Source organism: Tiliqua scincoides, chromosome 7 (genome assembly GCF_035046505.1).
Source record: "Tiliqua scincoides isolate rTilSci1 chromosome 7, rTilSci1.hap2, whole genome shotgun sequence".
NCBI classification, from domain to species: Eukaryota; Metazoa; Chordata; class Lepidosauria; order Squamata; family Scincidae; genus Tiliqua; species Tiliqua scincoides.
Window position 1 is genome coordinate 24,859,782 of NC_089827.1, and position 18,613 is coordinate 24,878,394.

Here is an 18,613-nt window from a genome sequence, read left to right on the forward strand (position 1 = left end):
TCTGACAGTCCGTCACATCCACCCCCTTTCCTTTCCAATTACAGTCGTACATTCTTTCCTGACCCGGCATGAACTCCCTCAAACATCCCCACCAAGCTGGCGATGACCATGTGGGCACTGAGCCTGCAGTCGCCTTGTCTGCACACACAAGCACACATACCTCCCATCCGGCCACCTCCATTCTTCACATGAATACACAAGCACAGAAACAAACCCAGATCCAGTGGCATAGCTGGGGAGTAAAGCACTAATTCTTGCAGGCACCTGAACAGGCCGTGCAAGCAGCCCCTCCCCTTTGGGGCACGGGGAGCAAAACGTAGGAAAATTGTATGCTTGCAAGACTTGGTACTTTGGTCCCTAGTGATGCCATTGCCCAGGCCACCTCAGTTTTCCACCCCGCAAGTGCTTTGCCCCCTCCAGCTACGCCACTGCCCAGACCACCCCCACCCCACAAGACTTAGTGCTTGCCCCCCCAGTTAGACCACTGCCCAGAACACTCCCACTAAGACTTACTGCTTTGCCCCCCCCAGGTACACCACTGCCCAGACCACCTCAGTTCCCAATCCTGTAAGATTTAGTACTTTGCCTCCCCAGTTGCACTACTGCACAGACCACCTCAGTCCCCCAACCCACAAGACTCAGTGTTTTGCCCCCCAGCTGCACCACTACACAGACCACCTCAGTCCCCCAACCCACACGACTCAGTGCATTGCCCCCCAGTTGCACCACTGCACAGACCACCTCAGTTCCCCAACCCACAGGACTTAGTGCTTTGCCCCCCGCAGCTGCATCACTGCCAGTCCCCCAACCCGCAAGCCTCAGTGCTTCCCCCCACAGACCATCTCAGCTCCACACCCCCTCCCCGCGGTGTGCTCCCTGCCTCCAAGGACAGCCTCCTCTTCCCATCCTCTCCCGCTCGGCACCACAAGTGGGAGCTGCCTCCTGGCGACTCCCCACCCGCCCACCGACTCCAACACAGACGGCCCTCCTCCCTCACCTCGCTCTACCCGAGGAGCCCCCTCAAAGGCCTCACGACCCTCCCCCACCCCTCAAGGAGAAGCTGCCGCGGGTTTCCCACGCTCCGCGCCTCTCTCAGCGTCGAAGACGCGTCCGTTCCCCCCCCCCGACCGTCCTCATCCCTCTCCGGGGAGCCGGGGCCACCCCTCGCCCTCCCCCGCTCTGAGGCGCTCGCCCACCCCAACCCTCCTTCCATCTCCTCGCATTGCCCCGCGCGCCACTCGAGTGACCGTCGCGAGACCACAAGAGGGACCGTTGCGAGTGACCGTTGGAGGGGGGAGTTCGAATCTCACCGGTGAGCCGCAGCCACCTCACTGCACTCACGCACGCGGCACGTAGGTAGGTTGAAGCGCGGCGACTGACTGACTGAGTGGCAGAGGGCACGAGATGGCACGCCAGGCAACAGCTCGCGGCGGGACGCGCGTGTGTATGCGTCTGAGTGTGTGTGTGTGTGTGTGTGCGCGCGCGCTTGAGGTAGCGGCGGCAGCAACAGCGCGCCCCCGAGGAAAGGGCGGGTACCTCCATCATCGCCCCGCCTCCTCCGTACCCGCAGGAGGTTGGTGTGTGGGGAAGGGAGTGATTAACGCCCACAAGTGTTCTCGTTGGAGGGCAGCCCCCTGGGGAGGCGGGGCTGAGATGCTTGATTGACGGGGCTGTTTGACCCAAGAGGGGAAAAAGGAGAAACCCAAGATTTAGAAAGACATGAATGGCTGAGAATCCGGAGCGACGGTAATAGGCGGCTCTTCTTACGAATAGGCGGCGAGGGAAGATTGTGCTTTGACGAATGGACGCTCTGAGGAGGCGGGACTGGGTGCAAGGAGGGGCGTGAGAGCTTAACCGGAGAGGAGGTGGGATTTGGGGCGGCAAAGCCAATGCGAGCGCAGCAAACGTTATGACAGGCAGCTCCTGCGGCCAGTGATGTGGAGCGACGCGTCCTCGTCAGAGTGTGGGAGGTGGGCTTTTGTGGCGGCGCGGCTTCTTTGCTCGGCTGGGGGGGTTGTGATGAGCTGGGTCGTCCGGGGCCGTCCTAGTGCAGCGCGGCTGCTGCGAGGGGCTCGGCGCTTGACTGGTGAGCCGCTGGGGAGGGGGCGACTGGGCTGTCCTTGGAGGGTGGCCGAGGCCCCGCCCGTGACTGGACTCCTGGCTTCCCCCCGCCCGCCTGCGAGGTTATTGGTAGGCCCTGGAATGCCTCCTGGGGACGGTGAGCTGGAAAGCTGGCGCCGTGACTAAGGCTGCAGTCCTGCCCACACTTTCCTGGGAGTAAATGCCATTGACTAGAATGGGACTTTCTTCTGAGTAGACAAGCACAGGATTGTGCTCTGAAAAAGGTCCTGTTTGTAGTGGACCTCAGTTTCATTAGGTAGAGGCTCCCTACGCAGGGCCTCTGATGTGGAATGGGGCCTGTGGGAGGGGGCCGTCCTCAAGATGCCTGGGTTACAAGCAGGGCCTGAGGGGGAAGTCAGGCGGGCGGTTTATACCTGGGCCAGGGTCAAAAAGTGGAGCCAAAAGAGGAGGCCCAGAAATTTCTTGGAATCTTACACTTTCATATCTCACTGCCCATGTGGGACAAGAACATAAGAGCCCTGTTGGCTGATGCCAAAGGCCCATCTAGTCCAGCTTCCAGTATCTCACAGTGGCCCCCAGCTGCTTCAGGAAGTCACCCGTATAGGGCTACTCATTAGCCTATATGTGAAGTTTTGATTTTTTTGCCCCAATGTGCATGACTTTACACTTACTTACATTGAAACGCATCTGCCATTTTGCTGCCCATTCTGTCTGTTTGGAGAGATCCTTCTGGAGATCCTCACAATCGCTTCTGGTCTTCACCACTCGGAAAAGTTTGGTGTCTTCTGCAAATGTGGCCACCTTGCTGCTTAGCCCTACCTCCAGGTCGTTTATGAAGAGGTTGAAGAGCACCGGTCCCAGAACAGATCCTTGGGTCACACTGCTTTTCACCTCTCCTCTCTCCATTGTGAAAATTGCCCATTGACACCCACTCTGCTTCCTGGTCTTCAACCAGTTCCCAATCCATGAGAGGACCTGTCCTCTAATTCCTTGACTGGGGAGTTTCCTCAACAGCCTTTGGTGAGCAACTGTGTCCACTGCCTTCTGTAAGTCCAGATATATAATACTGGGATTCTAGGTGCATGACTGCTATGGAAAACCATGTGTGTTGGGTCAAGGAATGCATACGTTACGCTCCTGAACATGGTGTCAGATCTGGGAGGAAACTGGCCTGCGATAGTAGCTCTTTGGCCTATAGATCAGCTTTCCCTGAAGGAGTGTATAGGAGTTCAGGGACACAGCTGTGGGACTACAGCTACCACAGAAGGAAGTCATGGTATACACAAAACATTCTAGTGTTAGCCTAAATATGATTATGCTAATTTTCTGTAATGATTTTCTATAGTTAATTTTAGGGAGATGGAGGAGTGTGTTGGGTTTTCCATATTACTATATATAGCGGCTGATGCTGCACAGGCAGGTAGAGCTGGGCTTTGCATTGGGAAGCCCTGTAGATCTGGGCTCCAAATACTTTTCCAGCTGTTGCCATGCTCCCCCTGTCCTGTTTTGCCCCATTCCCACACTTGTCACCACCTTCCCCCCCACTCTTTTATTCCCTCCCCCTTTCGGAAGGGTCCCCAAAGAAACTTTTATCCCCTGATAAAAATACATTTAAATTTGTAAAACAGTTAGCCCTCATTATTCACACAGGTTCTGTTCCCGGAACCTCTGTGGATAACGAAAACTTCAGGTATTCGAAACCTGCGGTTTTCACCCCCAACCCAAGCTCTGGTCAGTCTCAAGGCTCTTCTGAAGCATGCAGAGGCCATGTGCATTTGCCTTCAGCCTCATTTAAAAGTTACTTTAAACAAAAAACTGGAAGTTGCCCTTAAATGATTCTCAGCTTCTGAAGCCCGCAGAGGCCATGGGTGGGTGCATACAGCCTCTATGGGCTTCAGAAAGGCCTCCGAGGCAAGAGGAGCACAGCTCCCTTCACCTCCAGGGACTCCAGGTTCACCGGCAGCTTAGGTTCGGGGATTAGAAAAGATTTTTAATTAGAAAAGATTAGAGATTTCTTATTTATAGAGATTTGTGGTTTGCTGCTTTTGCTGCCAGCTGTAAGTGGTCTGATCTCTGCCCTCTCTGGTTGTCTATGGGGGATTGCTTACTCAGCAAGATGCTGGAAGTGATCAAAAGCAATTTTATCTTCCTGAGACCTCTCGGACTATTTCTTAGGGTCTTGCGAACCACCTGTGGTCCCCAGACCACAGATTGGGAACCAGTGTTTTAAATAGATTAGCAACTGATTGAGAGGGTTAGGAGGGTTCTTTATTTTAAATAAATTGTAAATGTATATTTATTGTAAACTTTTGATTCACTTACTTAATTTGATTTTGTCGTGTGGGGGTGTTAAAAATTCAGCTTGATGATGTAACTTCTGGCTATGACATCACTTCTAAGTAAATGACATCACTTCCAATGGGACAGACAGATTATCATTCTAAAAAGTGGGTCCCAGTCTTAAAAGGACTTCAGATATGTGAAATGTGGTTGACCAACTGCTACACAACTTTGGGTGCAATGCAATTCTGAGGTAAGGGAACAAACACTCCCTTACTTTGAGGAGGCCTCCGTGAGTAACACCCAACTGCAGGATGCAGCACACGTCCCATCGGCACCACTATGCCAGTGTTGGAAAGCACTGACATAAGGGGTTAGGATTGCGCCCTTTGTCAGATTTGCATGGGATGGCTTAATATCAGTGAGGATGTTGTTTCAGTGGGAACTTGTTTTATAGCATGGCTATTGACAATTTAGACACACACACACACACACACACAGATGTTTGGTTACATGCTTTGTAGTCTGAAGTGGTATATCCTAGGTGCAGGTTCATCACCTTGGTGGCTGTAGTCTGGTGACTGTAATTCAAGAGTGGGCTGACTTCCATCTTGTGAACTTCAACTGCATGGGTCACAACCAGATGGATATTTTCTCTTGCATGTACTTTTTTTACTGTCAGGACTAATGAGATGGCAGAGCATGTATAAAAAGTGTATTTTCAAAGTCTACTGACCAAAAACTGGGACTTGGTAGGACATATAATATAATAATAATAATAATAACTATTTTTACCCCGCCTTTCTCCCCGGCTTATGGAAAGCAAACAATTTGCAAGATATATGGTAGTTCACTCGATGCCATAGCATGAAAAAATGAACCAAAAAAAAAAAAAGGTGACTGTTAGGCCATAAGTATTTTCTGTTCAAAGCAGGATGATACTTTATTTAGAACATATTATAATTAATGAAGAGCAAGACTTTTAGTTTTACAGAATTGGGTATATGGTTAACAAAAAAACAGAGGAGCATGTTGTAGGGAACCCAACAGTCTGCTGTTCATAAAATCTAAAGTAGTACAGGTGTGCCCCAGTATCCGTGGGGGTTCTGTTCTGAGCCTGGCAGAGTCCACATACAGACATACACACTCTGCTAGGCTCAGAAGACCCTCCAGAGGTGTGGGGAACTCCGCTGCCTTTGCCTCCAGAGGGGATGCATGCCAGGGGTGCACACGGAAGGGCAGATCCACTGATATGTGAATCCATGAATATGGGATCCCCCTGTACTTTCAAACTTGGTTCAGTCCTTAAAAGGTACAAGATGGGTGGATGGTCTGTGTGTGCATGTGCACACACAGCTACTTGAAGGAAGGAAGGAAGCCAAAAAGAGTTATGTCCCTCTCTTGTTCTTTCTAGCAATGTAAATCCTAGAAGTCAGTTCACTCTGGTTTCCACTCGAAACTTGAAACATATAGGCTCTTTCCCAGACTGAGTTCAGAAAAAAAAGCAAAACTGGAGGTGGGGAGAGAGAGGACAATGCTGGAGCAAACTGGAGGGAGAAAAGGGGCAAAGCTGGAGGAAGGGGGGTGAGAAGTGAGCAGATAGCTCTCTATGGGGGAAAGGCGGAGCAAGAAGAAACAAGGCGATACTGTGGGTAAGGGGGCTGAAGTGAGAGTACAACATTCTCCATTGGCTTACTTTGAAAATAAAAGCACACTTTGCTGGCAAGCAAAAACCACACCATAGGTGAATTAGATCCTGCTCATTTAGGGTGAGACACAAACTGGCTTTGAGAAGAGTGGTGGCTGTTTCCTGTCTGCAGCTCACTGTAGGCGGAATGGGAGAATGCTGACGAGGCCCTGGAGTAATGCCTGCTGAGCAGCAGACAGTCACTACTCTACTGACTAGCTTCAGGGTTCCTAGCAGACATGAATGGGAGGCTGTGCCTACAGTGAGGAGGGCAGGGCAGTTTTGTTGCCCTTCTGGCACTGCTAAGACTGAGAACTGCGATGAAATGGAACAGTGCTAGAGCAGCAGTGGATTTTGCTGCCTTGCTAATCTGCTGCTCAACACTATCTTTTCTGCTTGCTTCCTGGCAGGTTGGCCATGTACCTTGCCATATAGAGTCCTGTCCCATAGAACTTAGAAATATTGACTTAATACAAGTCTTGGTTTAAGAGACTTTTTGAGGTGGGAGGAAAGCCACAAGTTGGGAGGAGGTGCCATCTATAAACCTAGTAAACTTCCTGTCACTGGTTGCTAGACTGATATCATTTCTCCCCCTCACTTTTTTTTATTCTAGGAACTAACCATCTTTTCTGCTGCTACAGTCCAACTACTAAAGCTGTTTAAATGAGAATGTCTTTGGCGCAGAGAGTGCTGCTCACATGGCTCTTCACATTGCTATTCCTGATCATGTTGGTGTTAAAACTGGATGAAAAGGCACCATGGAACTGGTTTCTAATATTTATCCCTGTTTGGATATTTGATACAATTCTTCTAGTTATGATCATTGTGAAAATGGCTGGCCGTTGTAAGTCTGGGTATGACCCTCGGAATGGATCCCAAAACCTGAAGAAGAAAGCCTGGTACCTTGCAGCAATGTTGCTTAAACTGGCCTTCTGCCTTGCCCTCTGTGCTCGATTGGAACGGTTTGCTGTAATAAAGCTAGCCTATGTCTTTATTCCCTTTTGGGCTTTGCTCATTGGAGGGATGATAGAACTTGGATTCAACATCTTCTATGTACAAAGGGTCTAACTTTTCTCCATAAACTGGATTTACTATTTCATTAGTCAGCATCATATTGCTGAGCAGCTTTAGTTTAATAAAAGCTTACATCACCTAAAGAAACCATGAATTAAGCTGTATGTTAAAAAAACCTTTATTCTGGACCTCATTCTTCAGTATTTGGAGCACAGGTGTATGGTTTTTCATGTAAATATTGTAAATAAAACCTTTCTAATAACATGCTTTGTATGCATTTATACTATTGCATGTGTGACATATCCATCTACACAACTTGAGTCACAGGAGAGTAATACTGCACAATAGCAGACTGGAATTACTGGCTTTTTTTGGTAATAGTCTAGGCCAGGGAACTGTGGGCCGAATCCTGCACCCTCAATAACCTGCACATGAATGAAGCTTACTGTTTGTGGGCCTAGCAACCCAAAAGGGGCTTTTCAGCCCTGCACAGAGGATAGGATCTGGTTGAGAAGGCTCCACTGGTCCCACCCCCTTCCTGGGCTGGTCACTTATTTGCTGTTTGACAGATGAACCAGAAAAAGTTGTGAGAAGGTAAAACTGATTGTAGTAGGGATTCTCCCTGGCTATTTATCTTAAAGACAAGAAACTGCCCAGGGCAAGCGTGCCTGTGCCTGCCAACAAAGAACAGATCCAGTGCTACTGAGCCAGCCAGGCCTCCATGCCAGCCCATCTGGCTTTCAAGTAACCACAAATATGCCTTATGGCATGTTTGTGACACTGTGGGCCAGCGTATGTTGCTGCACCAGCCCAATGGATGGTTTGGATTCTTCCAGTTTGAATTTTCCTTCTGGCATGGTCTTACTAGGTCTTAAGCAAGCCCCTACCTCTCAGCCTAAATATTTCAGCTGCAATGTGCAAATTATAAGCCTGCCTTACAGGGTTATTGCAAGAACTTCATTAAGATAATATATTATTTTATGCCAATAAAGATCTTACTGACTGGAAACACTAGTGAAGTACTTTGTACACTCAACGAGCAGTTTATACAAATACTTAGTATTATTCAATTCACAGGTTTGGACCACCTCAGGGACATTGAAGGAGCAACTGCTCCAAAATTTGCAGCAGGATTAACCTCATCTAGAACTGTTAGCCCTGCTATTTTTAAAACTGCAGGCCTGTGTCTCAAAACAGAATGGCAGTGACAGCAGTGCTGTAAACTGCTTGAAGTCTGGTCATGACCCATCCATCTGTTGGAGACTTCCGCCCTAAATGACTTGGATAGCGTACCTTAATCAGTTGCTCCTATATTTAGTTAGGACCTTCATATTCTGCCTTCATTGGTGGCAAGTTTAAACATTACAAAAAGCACATTTTCACACAACCCCCCCCCCCCCCCCGGCAGTGGTTTTCAAACTCATGGAGTTTGCACTGCTGTAAGTTCTTGCGGGGGGGGGGCAGCAGCAAAGTGATCCCCATCGCTCAGGAGGTTGCAGGGACTGGGATGCACTCACCAGTTGCTGCAGCAGCTGTCCCGGGGTGCGGGGAGTCCTGCGAAAGCATCTGCAGGGCTCCCCAGCCTGCAGAATGTGAAAGTGGAACAATCGCGCTCCACTTCAGCAAAACCAGGAGCGTGATTGCTCCACTTTCACTTCTGATGAGCTGGGGAGCCCTGCAGATGCTTGCACAAGGCTTCCCCTACCCCAGGACAGCTGCTGCAGGGACTGGTGAGTGCATCCCAGTCCCTGCAGCCCCTTTAGTGACATGATTGCGTTGCTGCCTCCTCCCTGCCCCCGCCCTGAAGGGGAAAGAGGCCAGGGCCTTCAGGCTGGGGCGTTGCAACGCCCCAGTTGGAAAACCGCTGCCCTAGGGGCATGTGGCCATCTCCCTACTTTCCTTTTAGAGACAGAAAGCATTTTGAGGTAAATGAAGGCTAATCTTGTTCCACAATTCTAATTGTAATTAGATTGGATCCACAATTCTAATTGGATTGGATCAAAAAAACCAAAAGCAGAAAATAGTTGTGTTCTAAGTGCAATTCAAGGATCTTGGTTATAACAACTCCAGGATACAGCCCTATCACTAGTGCTGTTCCACAAATATGTACATGGGAGTGTTATCTTCAGTTCTGTAGCAATGTTCATGCTATAGAAACAGAACATCTTTGAATTAACCCATGCTAACTAGGCTAAGAAGTGCCTTTTAAAGTGGTGTCTTATATTTAGTAGGGGGAAAGCAATTGTCTATCTCACCCCAGCATGGTGGCTTTTCAGTGGCTACTGCTACTGTTTCTTTTATATCTTTTTTCAGATTATGTGCCCTTTGGGGGGACAGAGAACTATTTTTGGTAGACTACATTTTGTTAAAAGCAATATAAGTATTCTTAATAATACTAATAATAATTTAGGATCGCTTTTCTCATGCAACACTCTACAGCAAAGTAGATATATTTAAGAGAGCTCTTCTATGGTTGACTTTTGCTTAAACCCATTACATATTTGATCGTTTCTGACGGTTGCCTTTTTAAGTATTTCTTGCAAGTCACATTGATAAGATACAAAATGTTTAAAAATGCAACTGAGTGTATGCAAATTACAATTTCAAACAAGGCTGTTGTGTTCTGCTAGGAATGCACAATAGGACAATGCTGGATTTGGTGGACGAAGGACACCTAGCCTGCTACCTCTTAGTTTGCTTCTGCATCCTCCTTGAAGGACAACAGAAGAGCAAGGCATAAGCAAGCGCCTCCAGTTCAAGTGCAGTGTTTCCCAGGAACCTTTGTATCATTCGAGAAGATGTTGGGGCACATTTACCTACTCCTTGCATTGAGATTTGGCAGGTTCCTTTGCTTAACTTTTCCAACGGTGGCTGAAGACTTGCTTTTTTCAGAAGACCTTCACATTATTATGAACATTGGTTGGCTCTTGCCTTCTTTGTTCTTACATCTGTCTTGATCTGTATGTATTTCTAAACCACCCAGCGTCTAAAGAGAAAGCATAGGGTAATTTTTTTTCAAATAAATCAGAGGCAACTAGACATGCCACAGATGACATTACATGCTCCTGTTTAGTTTCTATGCCAAGTTCAGCAACATAATTCATCCCAAAGTAAATATATAACCACAGGTTTTGGTAAAAATGTAAACCAAGAAAAATGTGTGCATGTGTATGTGTATGCTTTTAAGAGATTGCGAATATTAATATCGGAAACTGGGATGCAGGATTAGAACAAAAGTCTGTTATGACAAATGTGAAGAGACATTAGAAGTAGATTATAGCATTTGCTATTTTATTTGCACCTGCTTTGATGGCATGTCAACCAGATTTATCAATAGATATCTTTCTACAGGAGGCACTAAAGAAATACGGTTAAAAAATGAGTAGTGTTCCTATTACTAAGAACTGGAAACTGAGTAAAGAACTTCCTTCTCAAGAAACGTTGTAAACATGCCTATCTTCATACTATCCCAGAGCAGAGATCTCTGTTTATTAAAAAAAAAATCCAAAGTCCAAGAATTTGCATTTAAGGAAATTTTTAATCATTGTCAACTTTTTCTGAGATGCAAATATAAAATTTGAATTAAAAGACTTTTATCTGAAAGTTATGTTTTTCTCAGTTTCCTAGTGGCAAAAGGAGATGAACTATGTACCAGTAGCAAAACTGTCGTCCTATACTGGAACAGCCTGGGGTTGTTACACAGACTTGGTTTAGGACTTAAATTAAACAAACACTAGTTTAAGTAAAAAATATTTTTGAAAAAATCCTCTGCCTACATAGCAGTTCCAGCATCACTGCATTAAAACAAGCAAATGCAAATTTAAAGAATTTCTACCTGAAAGAAAGCCAGAGAGTTCTAAAGTGAATCAAAAGGCATAAAGACTAGAATGCTAGTGTTTGGAAGTTGAAAGAGATCAAGCTGAAGAGATTGGCACTCTATACCAGGGGTCTCTAAACTTTTTAGACAGCAGAATGGCCAAATCAAATAGCAGGTACAGTGTCAAGGGCTGGGGAAAAAAATAATAAAATTTAAATAAATACATTAGAGATGGAACTTAGATGAATGAATAAATAAATGGATTCCAATGCCCAGGATTTCTCTAAACAGCCCAAGAAATAAAGCACACCCTTAAATGGCCCCCATTCCCTCACCCCAGAAGCACAACTCCAGTTGTGTTTGGTCAACCGGGCCAGAGGCTCTCAGGGGATCAGAGGCTGGTTGGCCTGATTTAGTGATTCAGGGGATCACTAAACCCAGGCCGGGGTTGGCCACTTGCTGTATCTGGCCCCCGGCCTGGGTTTAGTGATCCCTGCTCTATACCATGGTTTCTCAACCAGTGGCACTTGAGAGGTGGTGTCTGGTGGTACACTTAGGACTCCAGACACCTGCTGTCTGGCTGCGAGACCAACAATGCAACAAGCAGTGGTAGGAGGTTTGGCTCAGAAGAAAACTCCAGCATGTGCTTTTTGAGTGCTTGAAAAAGCCTTCCCATGTGCCCTGAGTCTCTTACTGGTGTTTGTTGCATCATGTTAGGTCCCCCCCAATCTGGAAGTACCTGATGACATAATTACCAGTTATTTCCGGTTGGACTTCCAATAGGTGGATAATGCAAAGTGGTAAAGCGAGGGACAAATTTTTAGAAACGCTGCTCTACACTCAATTACCCAGTAGCTACTACTTATTCCTTGCCATGTCTGTCTTCAAAAAAATCTGCCTCCCAGTGGATGAACTGGAGCGCACACCAGATGTCTGGTCCACTGAGGGGTAACAAATAGGGAGAATGGAAAAAGAACAGTCAACTGGAAAGCAAGTAAGGTACATCCCAGAAGATAAACAGAAGCTGGAAGTGGCAATTCACTAGTAGCTCAGTCGGACATGAACAACTTTGAGGTCTTAAGAGCGTTCAAGATAAAACCTGGAGGCTCCAGGCTTCAATATGTTGAAATCAACATGATCTGCCCTTGCTAGGACTTTAAGTTACAAAATGATTTATAGCTAGAGGTGTTTCAAAATGGTGTTTTTATACCTTACTCAGAAGTAAGCCCATTGCATTCAGTATGACAGTCTGTAATCCTATTTTACCAGAAACATCTCTATTTATATTTCCCCTCTCCCTCCCCCAAAAAAGACTTGAAAGGTATACTGAAAAGTTCCTTGGGAATAGAATTGCCTGACATTGAGACGTATGCATAAACCCTTATAAGAAAAAAGAGAGATACTAACTATGCAGGTGCTTGCAATTTTCAGAGTCCAAGATGCCCAACTGATTGGCAGTGTTCCCTTTGCCCAACTCTCCCCCAATCAATAATTTCATGTTACATTCTATAATAGAAACACTATACAAAAATGGTTGCATGATTTAATGGCACCCCCCCCCCCCCAATATCAAAAACACTCCCTGAAAATAATAGTATTATCAGGAAGACAGCGAGGTCAAAACTCTCCTCTCCAATGCAATAGCTTTCCTCAGATAAGAAGTTTTTGAATGCTTCCCAACGATCTTATACTTCCCTATCTTCATTGTAAAGTACTATAATCTGTGCAAGGCTGTACCTTTGATGTATAAGATCAGATCAAGTTCTAGTTAATCTTGGAGCCATTGGTTATAAAAAGGGGGGACTCATCTGAACATTTTATCTTTATAATGTTTTAATACTGCTAAAATTGAAAATGTATCCAAAAAAGAGCAGATAGTGTTTATTTGTTTTGTCATCAATTTCACAAACAAAATCTTCGCTGTTAGGACTGCTGCCATGATTACTTTTTTTGATTATTATATATCCTTGACGAGTTTGACCAGACTATAGGAGAATCATGACCACTGTTGCCACTACTGCCAAGTCTGGTAAGCCTTAAAATAATCTAACATATACAGAATAGTCAGTTAGATCACAACTCAGCAACAGACTTAACATCAAAGATTGTGTTTGTACATTCCACAGTAAATCCCAACATTAGTCTATAACTAAAGACAAATACAAATAAATGCAACCTTCCATAACTTCCCTACTGGATATTCATTCAGTTTTAGGACATGCTATGATAACAGAAACAAAATACTGCTCAGATAAAAGATGAGACTCCCTTTTGTAACTGTGGTAAAATTCCTAAACTTTGGAAACATAGTACTAATGTCCAAATAAGATTCTGACTCTTGCATGCAATCAAGCAGCTTAAATATAAAGGGTTGTATCCGAAGGTTATGCCTTGAAAACTCCTTTTATTCCCAGGAGCATTCAGCTTGTGCAAGGATCTCCTGCACAAGTGGAAAGCTCCTCCCCAAAACCGATGGAGCTTCTGATGACAGAGCAAAGCTCCGTAAGAGATACAAGCTATAGTGATGATTATAGTAGTTATTGCACAGTGCTTTACAAAATTCTGAAAGTCCAAGTTTACCACAATGCTTTGCTCTAAGAGGATGTATATTAAAATTTGAGAATACGTATGCAGGTTTAGCTAAGGGCAAAGAAATAAAGAACATGACTGAGTGTTCCCATAGGTCAGGTAGGTCACATTTAAGCTGACTTCAATCTTGACTCTCTCTACAGGTCTGCTGTTCTTTCCCATGATCAGAGTTTTATGGCCACCATAACTACTTTCAGAAGTAGCCCTATACTGTTAAAGGACCACTCTAACAGAAGTAATTTTTTTAAAAACTTTTTTTGCATACTTGTTAGTGTCTCAACACAGTTGGAGGGGGGAAAAACAAAATAGTAGGAGAAAAGGTGATGTGTGTACTCTGGATACAAAAGAATAAAGATTAGGGTGATCTGTTTTTGAACACTTCTTATAACTTACAATTGCATGGCTCTGAAATGTGTATGATTAAAGCGTTTCAAAGTACCTGTCAATGCAAGACATGATGAGGAATAGTTCATCACAAGTCTAACCACCACTTGAACTATTCATCCAAATTCATCTTTAAATACTGAAGTTCCCAAAGTGAGATTATGACAGTTCAATATCAAGATTACTTGTGTGTTTAATATTACAAAATGTATTGTAACATTTTGTTCCAACACATAGAAGAATTCTTGCAAGAATGAACATTAAAAAAAATTAACTTAGAAGTTGAGACTTTTGTTAGGGACTCAAACAAAAAATCCATTATAGTTATTATGAACCTTTATTAAGTGGCTCACATTTCAATATAAATCACACTAAAAAGATTCTTTTAAAAAAAAAGCTATTTACACTACAATGCTGACATATTAAAAAGAAAAAAAACTTGTATAAATAAGCTCTATGGAAAAGCCTGGAATTGTCAAAAAGAATTCTGGCTCATCTTACAAAAAATATATGTTAAATGTCAGCTCTACTCTAAAACCTACAACTTATATTTAAAGACTTTTATGTTACACCTGCAGTGTTTACAGTGCATCTGGCCCTAAGTGCTTTGATACTTTCACAGTTATGGACAGGCACTGAGGAATGTTACAAAGCTACATAAACTATTTTCTGTAACAGATGTGAGGACAAGTAACAAACCTGCCTCACAGAATTTAAGCATCTTTACATTATTATGTCTGTCTAAAAAGGAATTTAAAAACATATATACAACAACTTCAACACAAAAAGTCGTCCTCTTGTTTGCCATGCAGACTTGGATATGTTGAACTACTTTGTCTTGTATCTGCCAGACTCACTTGACCCCCAGGGCACAATCTGTCTTGTGAATCTTTGTCATCAGATTCCAATTCAGAGTCAGGTTCAAACTTAGATCTCGTTAACTGAACATGATCCAACTTTGCTTTAACATTCTGACATTCCATAGCATTAAGTGCTACTGTCTTTTCGGGAAGATTAACAGTAATTGATTCCTCTTTAATTCGGTGAGATGCAGCAGGTTCATGTTGCATGCGTGAAAATTCCTGTTTCATATGTTTAGTTTGCAGGCTGCCTGAAAATTTGGTGTCTTCAGAGGCATTTTTGTTTGCTGATTGCATTACATTGTCAGCTTGAAGTCCTATAACTAAAGATGTGGGCTCTGTTGGTGGGCTTTTTTCATGGATGCTTTGCTTTTCTCCCTCCGAGTGGTATAGCTTGAGCCGAACATGCCAAGCCAAACTGCACACAGCTGAAACTGTCTTAAACTGATGCACAACATTCCTTGGAATAAAATAAATATCATTATCATACAACTGTATTCTGGCATATCGAATGCCTTCCCTTCGTAATTGGTTAAGTTTTGCATCGTCAACCCACTGGACACACTAAAAAGAAAGAAAAAGAAAATTAGGTATTTATTTATAGAATTTATATCCTGCCTTTCTACCCTGCAGAGGGCACTCAATGCGGCTTATAAATCAAATGGTTATATATATAATATTTAAAACAATGTGCGCCATGCCCCCCAGTGTCAGCATAAAAAGGTCTTAAGACCCTGCTGAAAGGACTCTAAAGAAGGAGCTGTTCTCAAATATTACACTATCAGAACAATTACCTGTGAAAGTGGAGGTTCATGCAGATCTAATTGCATTCGCTGAACTACCTCTAAGAAATCTTCTGCATGAAAGCAAATTACATCTTTGGTTATACGAGGTTGTTCAGGCCTGTACAAGGAAAAAAAATGTTGTAATCAGGAATACAATAAAATTAGCAACATTATTGTTGCTTTGCAGAGATCTGTAAATACAAACTAACATTGTGAAAACACATGAGAGTTGTTTGCCACCTTACAGGTGTTCCACATAGAGTAGCAAGATAAACTATAATTACTTCTGTACATATGGCAGCAGCAGCAGCAGGCAGCATCGGCTGAACTCAGCGATGGCTGCATGAGAAAATACAACAATACACAGATGTCACACATCCTGGAATGAAATATACCCTTTTATTTAGAGTCTAAATCCAAGACACAAGGGTATGCTTGTAGCCAAACAGATGCACTATACGTAAGCTTTCTACTGTAGATAAATAAAAGGAAACAAATCCAACTAAAGAAGTCTGAGACATTTCAAGCTTTTGTACATACCATGTTGTAAAAAATGTAATCAATATCATAGTCATTAAAGGTAGGAAGAAAATGGATGCACAACTGCATTAGGGAAAAATGCACGGCCTGACATGACCGCAACAAGATCTTAACTGCAGGGAACACAGGATGACTTATTGTTCTTGAAGCATCTCTGCAACTGGCATCTCTTTTCTCTTCATTTCTTAATAATTATACCAATACAGAGCAATTTAATGAACTGAGGTTTTTAAAGCAGAAAAGGAAAACTCTTTAACCTTTAAAAGGAGATTCTTGTGTGTACAACCACACAAACTGGTTCCAAACTGTTGCTAGAGCTTGCGTATTCCTAAATTAAGAGTTAGTACATCAGCTTGATGCATGTTTAGAATATCCTTAAACACAATTTCTAAAACAGTTTCAGCATAGGCCTGAAGTTAACCAAACACGCATGCTCAGTACAGTACAAATATTTGAAATATTGGTTATAGATTCAGCAAAACTATAAAAAGTTATTCAAATATTACAAGCATTCTAAAAGGATTCCTGCCCAATCAAACAGAAGTATTTCTACATTAATAGATTTTCTGATTCACCAGCAGGCAGTACAAAGTGAAAAACACACAAAAAGCAGGGCAGTCTTTAGTCAATCATTTTTATTAAAAACTACATTCAGCTTCATATCTTGTCTCTTATGACAAGTGAAAGCACTTGCCCTTTAGATAAATGTGAGCGATTTCCACAAACTGTGACTTAGGCCGCAATCCTAACCAACTTTCCAGCACTGACATAAGGGCAATGCAACTCCTGCTAATTGCTAACCCCTGCTAAATGCTAACCCCTGCTAATTGGGTAAGAGGCACTTTTTCAAGTGGGTGCTCATTTTTTTAGCAGGGGGAGAGTAACTGGCCCACCTCACCCCAGCACTGTCTGTTCTAGTGGCTGTCTGCTGGTATTCATTTGCATCTTTTTAGATTGTGAGCCCTTTTGGGACAGGGAGCCATTTAGTTATTTGATTTTTCTCTGTAAACCGCTTTGTGAACTTTAGTTGAAAAGTGGTATATAAATACTGTTAATAATAATAACTCCAAGATAAGGGAACAAACATTGCCCTATCTATGACTGCCCTCCCCTCCCGACTGCAGGATGCAGCACATGCCCCTCAACAGGACCTTTAGGGGTACTTGAAAGAGCATGGAATAATGGCAGTGCTCCAGAATGCCTTGCAGGGCCAGCAAGGCAGGAAGGGAGGTAGCTAGTTGACTGTGAAAGCCCCACCAATAGCTAATTTTTAGTGATCAGTTCATGTATGAACCAGTGATTGAAGACAGCACAGGAAAAAAACTAAAATGTAAAAAAGTGATCACTCAGAAGTTCTCAGGACACTTCTGATGCAAAACAGTGCAAAGGCAGAGTCTTCTGCTCTTAAGCCAGAAGCTCTACATATAACATACAACTTAGAACACAACTGGGAGTGTGCAATTCAATTCACAGCAGAGATAAGCAACAGCAAATGGCTGTGACCAAGTGCAGCTGCACATAGCTGAAACCTTGTTTACTCAGAAGCAGACCCATTGCTTTCCCTAGGTGTAATTCCTAAGTAATGGTGCTCTGAATTGTAGTTTGTGAGACATTTGATGGGAGTGTTTCCACTTTCAGGGAAGGTGCATCCTGCAGCTGCAACAAGCCCACCCTCACCTGGTCTGAGGGCTGTTTCCTCCTTTTGATTTACAGCAGGATCAAGGCTGTCAGGGGGTTTCCTGGTCAGTTTCCCTGATTGCATGGCTTGTAAATAGGGGGCAGAGAAAGAGGGACAGTGGGGAAGGGAGAAGAGAAGGGGGAGAAAACAGTACAACAGAGTGAAGGCTCATGGAAGGAAGAGAGGGGCTGGGGCTGAAGGGCAGAGAGAAGCAGGCAGTGCAGGAGTGGGGGTGGGAGGGAGGCTGTGTGGGGGGCTCCCCTCCTCCCTCTTGTTCTGAAGAAGCAGATGCAGAGCTGTAAACACCTCATGAAGAAGCAGCCCTCCCATTTCTCACCCCATCTTCAAGCTATAATCTTTTCCTGGGAGTAAGCCCCATTGACAATAATGGAACTTACTTCTGAGTAGGCATGCACAGGCTTGGGCTCAAAGGCTGCCATCCTATGCACACTTTCCTGGGAGTAAACCCCATTGACAACAGGCATGGGACGCACTCCTGGTTCCTGCTCCCCTTTCCTGTCCTTGTGAAGATGAGCAGGGGTGGAGGAGAAGGAGGAAGTCAGAGCCAAGGAGACCAGGCTCGGGGAGCCTAAGCAGGCAGAACTGCAATGCCCAGGAACAGCAACGAGGCAGGCGAGCGGAGCAGCTCCGTCAGGCTCCCCGCTCAAGGTGGGAAGGAGGGAGCAGCAGGCAAACCGAGCAACTCCATCAGGCTCCCTGCTCGGAAGGAGGGAGCAGCAGACTCCCCATGCGCAGTGAGGGAATGAGTGGCGCGTCACCCTCCCCAGCAGCACCACAGCTGCTCCACAGTGTGCCTGAAACAGCCCTGACCCCAAGTAGCCCCGCAGATAAGGCGAAGGGTAGATTCAGGAGCTATCTGTTGGGACAAATTCATTG

At 44.6% G+C, this 18,613-nt stretch overlaps 3 protein-coding genes across 8 annotated transcripts in view; 1 reads left to right on the forward strand and 2 right to left on the reverse strand.

Annotated features, from left to right (window-relative positions):
• PHTF2 (putative homeodomain transcription factor 2) overlaps window positions 1-1,485 on the reverse strand; it is a 114,537-nt gene extending 113,052 nt beyond the window's left edge. For both annotated transcript variants that reach the window (XM_066633099.1, XM_066633097.1), the window contains exon 1: window positions 1,311-1,485. The gene's annotated coding sequence lies outside the window, so the exon portion shown is untranslated. The remainder of the gene's footprint in view (window positions 1-1,310) is intronic.
• TMEM60 (transmembrane protein 60) lies at window positions 1,027-7,327 on the forward strand. 5 transcript variants are annotated; one of them, XM_066633103.1, is made up of 2 exons: window positions 1,027-1,356; window positions 6,663-7,327. In XM_066633103.1, exon 2 carries the CDS (start codon window positions 6,713-6,715, stop codon window positions 7,115-7,117), a length of 405 nt encoding a protein of 134 aa, XP_066489200.1. In that variant the 5' UTR covers window positions 1,027-1,356; window positions 6,663-6,712; the 3' UTR covers window positions 7,118-7,327. The 5 variants fall into 5 exon arrangements, with proteins under 5 accessions (XP_066489200.1, XP_066489197.1, XP_066489201.1 ...); XM_066633100.1 differs by lacking the exon at window positions 1,027-1,356 and adding an exon at window positions 1,979-2,086; XM_066633104.1 differs by lacking the exon at window positions 1,027-1,356 and adding an exon at window positions 2,101-2,218.
• Window positions 7,328-14,227: 6,900 nt separating this feature from the next.
• RSBN1L (round spermatid basic protein 1 like) overlaps window positions 14,228-18,613 on the reverse strand; it is a 54,754-nt gene continuing 50,368 nt past the window's right edge. Inside the window, exons 7-8 of the mRNA XM_066633802.1 lie at window positions 15,508-15,616; window positions 14,228-15,277 (exon numbers count right to left, since the gene is read on the reverse strand). Coding sequence (XP_066489899.1) covers window positions 14,630-15,277; window positions 15,508-15,616 — 757 coding nt within the window. The 3' untranslated portion in view covers window positions 14,228-14,629. The remainder of the gene's footprint in view (window positions 15,278-15,507; window positions 15,617-18,613) is intronic.

Coding starts and splice junctions, on each gene's coding strand:
- TMEM60 (XM_066633103.1), top strand. CDS start 6,713: ATGAGAATGTCTTTGGCGCAGAGAGTGCTGCTCACATGGCTCTTCACA.